General features: G+C 42.0%; 1 protein-coding gene across 2 annotated transcripts; it reads left to right on the top strand.

Moving 5' to 3' along the window:
* Positions 1-230: 230 nt before the first annotated feature.
* On the top strand, positions 231-5,555 carry LOC120673805 (protein WHAT'S THIS FACTOR 1, chloroplastic-like). Of its 2 annotated transcripts, none has more exons than XM_039954815.1 (2): positions 231-1,682; positions 4,985-5,555. In XM_039954815.1, the coding sequence occupies exon 1, from the start codon at positions 254-256 to the stop codon at positions 1,514-1,516; it is 1,263 nt and encodes a 420-aa protein (XP_039810749.1). In that variant the 5' UTR covers positions 231-253; the 3' UTR covers positions 1,517-1,682; positions 4,985-5,555. The 2 variants fall into 2 exon arrangements, with proteins under 2 accessions (XP_039810749.1, XP_039810750.1); XM_039954816.1 differs by having other exon boundaries at positions 4,960-5,555.
* The last annotated feature ends 440 nt before the right edge of the window (positions 5,556-5,995 follow it).

The raw sequence follows: 5,995 nt of genomic DNA, 5'->3' as shown, positions 1-5,995 counted from the left end.
GATTAGAGATTAGATTAACTACAATTTTAGATTGGACTCACCATAAACTTCACGAGAATTTTCAAACCTACGTTTTCGCTGATGCAATGCTCCTACAAGCAAAGAAGATAACAAACATAGATTTGTAACGCAGCTAGCCAGCTACACGTCAAGGCGTTTTCAGGAAACCCGTGAATCCTGTTCGAAGGCGTACTCCTATGCTTTACCAGTAGGCAGTAGCAGTGCCCACACTCTTGAGGTGTACCCGCCCACAATGCTTCTTCCGGCCGCCGCCGCCGCCGCCGCCGCGGCTCGCGCCGCCACCCGCCTCGTCCCGCTCTCCCCATGTCGGCGCATATCCTCCCTAAAAGTCCCGTGGAAGCGGGACCCCGTCCTCGACACCGCCATCACCCGCGACCGCCGCTTCCGCCAGGCGTCCCGCCTCGTCCGCGAGGTGCTCCTCTCCCCGGGCCGCCGCCTCCGCTTCCGCTACCTCACCAAGCGCCGGGAGCGCATCAAGCTCCCCGTCCGCGTCCCCACCTTCCTCAGACGCTACCCCACCCTCCTCTCCGTCTCCCCTCCCCCAGAGCCGATCGCCTCGCCCTCCCCGCAGCTCCTCGCCTTCCTCGATTTCGCCTCCAGCCTCTACGAGCTCCGCGCCCCGCTCCTCGCCTCCAGGCTGGCCAAGCTCCTCATGATCTCCTCCACCCACGCCCTGCCCGTCACCAAAATCGCTTCCGCAAAGCGCGACTTCGGCCTCCCGGACGACTTTTTGGTCTCGTTGGTCCCGAAGTACCCCGATCTCTTCCGCCTCATCGGCGACCCCGGGCCAGACGCGTCTGGGAACGCGTTCCTCGAGTTGGTTGCTTGGGACGACAAATTGGCGAGGTCGGTGATTGAACTGAAGGCTGACAAGGAGGCTGATGTCGTCGGAATTCGGCCCAGGCCAAACTTTACTGTAAAATTGCCCCAGGGGTTCTACCTCAAGAAGGCAATGAGGGAGTGGGTTAGGGATTGGCTTGAGTTGCCGTATGTCTCACCGTATGCAGATGCATCCAGTCTTTGTCCGGGATCCCCGGAGGCTGAGAAGCGAACAATTGGTGTTTTACATGAGGTGTTGTCTCTGACAGTAGAGCGAAGGATGGCACTGCCCATTATTGGGAAATTTTGTGACGAGTATAGGCTGCCAAATGCATTTGCCAATGCGTTCACAAGGCATCCAGGGATCTTTTACGTATCGCTCAAGGGTGGATTCAAGACAGCAGTATTGAGGGAGGCTTATGATGGGAAGGGGGAGCTTGTAGATATAGACCCAATGCTTGAGTTAAAGGAGAGATTTGTGGCAATCATGGAAGAGGGACATAAAAATTATTTAGAAGACTTGAAGAGGATTAGGGAGGCACTGCAGAAAGAGAGGGAGGTTGCAGGTCGTGAGGGTGAAAAATTAGTTTTAGAGATGGAGGAACAGCTTGAGGAGGATTGGCACAGTGGGTCTTCCGAAGGAGATGATGACACGGATGATGCATATGATGCATAAGCACAGTAGGAGGCAAATGAAGGCAGTGTTGTTAGTAGATCTTGCAATTCCATTTGTCCCTGGTCAGTATAGCTTATAGACTGGCAGGCTAATGCCCAAGTTTGTTCTTTCATCTGCTGACTGTTAATAGAAAGGATGTTGAAATTCGGCACACTGTCAATAACTGGTGAGATCTTTTTTGACTTATCACTTGAAACATTTTCTTGCCAGTAATCTTCATGAAAGTCTTTCTTGTTAGTTAGCTCATTGAGGCTGGTGAGGATACAGCTGGTTTTAGTGTTGGGACCTATGTAATCTGTTCAGATACAAGAGTTATTTTGAGCTGATCATTGCAAGTCTGTTCCTTCTATGAAATTTTGTGAAAAATGTTGCATTATCATGCTCTTATGCACTATACATCATTAAGACGGATACCACATATAAGACATGAAGTAATCCTTTCGATAAATGCAAAACATTTCTGTACTCAATGGAATCCATCTTAACACACTGAATTGCAAAGTTTCTTTTCTAATAATGAACCCAAATTTTCAGTTGTGCCCCATTTATTTCCAGAACCTAAATGATTACAGATGAGCTATATGCCTCTATCCAGATTTTCTCCCTTACAGTCACTGTAAGTCATTTGGTATACTTTTTTGCCCAGAATAGCAAGTGTTTTGTAGCCAAAGGAACTCTTCCAGGGTATGGATAGTTAATTCTGCAAGGTAGAAACAGTCTTGGCAGGTTTCAGTAGGGCCACTCAAATTCAAGAAATCAAATTTGTATTAAATGTTCCAGTTGATCTTATGTGCATGATGAACAGAATATTTATCACCTGGAAAGTCGAAGGCTCACAGCTGCCACCTTCAATGGTTCCACTTCCACCTGAGCTGAGGCTGTGTAAAAAGTTTGATTTTTGCTGAGCACTTGGAATCAACTTTCAGTATAGGTTGAATTGAATGAAATTCTTTGCAGCCCTCAATGGTTCTACCTGGGAGTTGGGCTATATAAAAAGATTTGGTTCTTGCAAAGTATCTGAATCAACTTAGAGAACAGTGCATTGATTTAAAATTAGCTTGCCTGAGTGTGCCTGTGACTTAAGAAATTTTGTACTTTCTGAGTTTTATGTTGTTTGTAGTATGGAGTCTTCCAAAATCCAACCATAAGTTTGTTTTCTTTCCCACTTTAGCTTCATATGTGCCATAAGCTTGTCAAGATTTCAATTGGAGCTTGAATTGTGACCGATCTGAGAAATAGGCTGACTGAAGTAAAGCTGACTAGATGTTATTTCATTGCCGGATCTGGTTTCACTACAAGATCGAATCATCGGCCTGTTATTCCATGTATGAGTGTACTGTTTTTTTTACTATGATTCCATTATGTATTTTCAAGAACAGAAAGCCATAAATATTTTCACTCTAATTTAAGTTTCAACTTTGTCTCTCAAACATTATGTTATTCCATGTGTTGCTCTACTGGATCTTTACATTGTTTTCGCATTATTCTGAACTCTTTCATGTGTATTGAACTATTGATACAATGGTAGTGATTGTTTGTGGAGTATAGTTGGTCAATTCTACTCATATTGCATTTTTCTTCAGTCTTGCTGAATTGATTAAATTAATATAAATTTGGAAAATGAGTAGAACAACTCTGGCAACTCCTAGTCCTAGATAATGAATATAAGATCTAGTGCTAGGTAATTGCATTGACTTCAATTGCTAGTTTTGCTTTCTTGTTTAGTGGTATTGCTTAGTTGCTTTGACAAAATTATATGCAAACAAAATCGATTTCTTTGATAAATGATAAAGCCTAATAATGCACTTTTTTGGAGTTTTGATATTTTGGTATTTTCATTGTTGTCACCAAGGAATTTTAAAATGCCGCTAGAAGCAAAAATCCTGTCTGCTGTTTATTAGTCAAACAAAAGATAACTGCTGTTTTTCTTTTTAATGCACTTGCAAATGACAACAATATTTTGAAGAAGCTATATTTATCTTAATCAGCTTCCGGACAGGCATCTAAAGCCTAGTGTATTACTTAGGAGACTTTAATGTAGTGAGTGGTGTTATGGGTATTCCCTTCATCCCCCCAACCCCTACTTTTTTATAGCAAATACATTAATGGGAAAACATGTAATTCATTCTTTCTAACAAGATAAGGGTGCTCACATATAGGAAAACAACTACCAGTTTGTAGTAATCAGGCTCAGAATAGTACAGTTGGTCAAATGAAAATGGATCTATTTTTCTGTAGTGTTCCTTTTCCTTAAGGCTCAGGTAGAGGACAGCAACTACCGTTTATCTGTGTGTTGTATTTTGCTGCGGCATGATATACGATGTCATATACTCATATTGTTGAGAGTGGTCTTAGTATATGTTGTTTTTCTGTCTGTATATCCTAGCTATGCAGAGGCTGAGAGTGGTCTTAGTATGATTGTATGATGTTGAAGCAATTGCCTAAGATTATTAAAGCTTTCCTTGTCGAAAAAAAAACCCAATCATTTTGTTACCTTTCCACAATTCCACTCTCCATTAGTGAGTACCAATAGAAACCATTTCTCTCTTTTGATATTTTGTATTTGATTAATGCAAGGTCTTGTTTGTTTATATTATTTTCCTTGCTATGTTCTTTCTTATTGAGTCTCATTATATCTTCTCCATGCCTTCTCATCTCATCTGGTGGAGTTAATTTGTTGCATTTTCTTATTAACAGTTATCTGTGCTTGTTGCTAAGACAATTATGTGCCATTTTGTAAAAAAAAAAGATCTCGTTTTTTTCATTTTAGCAAAAAAGTACTGTTTACTTATTCTGGGTATATCCGCATGAAGAATGAAGGGCAATGAAAAACTATTGTTCTCACAATGCTTCTTGTTAGTCCACTTTACCTAACACTTTTCTTATCCATCGCTTTTGATATGTTAACATCCATAATTGTTAAGAACTCCATAAAAGCTCTTCTGATACATCGCTTTGCTAGGTTGTGTCGCACTATTTCTGCTTCTTGTGCAGTTCATGAGGCTAACTAGGCTCAAATTTATTCTCTGCTCACATAGAATTATATCACTTTGACATGGAATTATATCTTTTCTGAATACTTCACAAGAGTTTGTTCTTGGAACTTACCTTCTCCATGCCAGGAATTGAGCTTGCTATTTTCTATAGTTATTTTTGTGTCATCATATGCAGTAAGTAGTAGGATAAACATCTGAGTGTTGTGCAGATCTCGCTGCACTATTGGGTGAGCCATTGCACTCATGATACATCTGAGCCATTGCCTAATAATCTACTCAATTAGGCACACTCCCTTTTTATATGCTCCTAACTCTCTACCTTTATTTTTACATGTGACAGTCATCTTTTGAGGATATTTGCATATTTTGAATTAAATATACTCTGCTCTTAAGCTTGGTGATTTCCGAATTCCAATCTGATTGCGGCTTCTAATTGACTATTGACAGCTGATGGTGTCTTCTTAATGCCCAGCTTGGACTTGCAGTTGTTGAGTGGGGCATTCTTAATAAATCTGAAAGCCGGGAAGCCATGAAATCTGTCTACAGTGAGGAATTGGTTGATGGGACGAGGCATTCTTGATGGTGGCAAAGGATGAATTTTAAGCTGACAATTTGTGAAATATCACAGTCATGGGATCGAAATCTGGTTTTTGAATTGCTGATTGGGGCACAGGCTGCAGGATTCGGCATTCCTGAAGAGTTTCGTGGTGTAGTAATCAGGCTCTAGTTTTACGAGGGCCAGAGGCTGGGTTAGTCCCCAGGTTCATTGGAACCTTAAGTGGGAAACCAGGATACGCCTGGCCGGCGACGCCCTCACTCCCAGCGAGGTGCGCCGCCCGGGATTCGAACCCCGGCCCTCCTTTTTCGGAGGTTGGCATCTAAGCCAGCCGGGCTACCCTCCCTACCCAATCAGACTCTAGTTTTAGACTGTGCACCTCGGTCATTATGCCGGTTATTTTGTTGGGGCTGTATGCGCTAACAATACTGGCGCATGTTTTGGTCCGGTCTCATGCAATGGGATGGAACTAAAGGAATCCCATTCATTCTATAAGGCCCCGTTTAGTTGCAAAAATCAAAATTTCAAATTTTTTCCGGCACCTATATGAAGACTTAAATCTAGACGAAATAGAAAACGCATTGCGACTGCTGCCTGTAAATCGCGAGACGAATCTAATAAACCTAATTAGGACGTAATCAGACGTTAAATTGCTACAGTAACACTACAGTAAATAACCTCTAATGACGGATTAATTAGGCTCATTACATTCGTCTCGCGATTTACAGACGAGTTTTGTAATTTATTTTGTGATTAATTTATGTTTAGTACTTCAAACATAAAAAGATGCCTTTTCGAAAACTTTACGGAGCGCAACTAAACACGGCCTAAGTTAAAGGAATCTGCTCCTGGAATCTTTTCCTGTTGGAAATGAAGATTTTGTACGTAAGTCTTGAGTGAAGATTTTCTTCACTCGTTTCCATTCAC

Source organism: Panicum virgatum, chromosome 5N, assembly GCF_016808335.1.
Source record: "Panicum virgatum strain AP13 chromosome 5N, P.virgatum_v5, whole genome shotgun sequence".
NCBI classification, from domain to species: domain Eukaryota; kingdom Viridiplantae; phylum Streptophyta; class Magnoliopsida; order Poales; family Poaceae; genus Panicum; species Panicum virgatum.
This window is presented reverse-complemented; position numbering and strand designations above follow the sequence as displayed.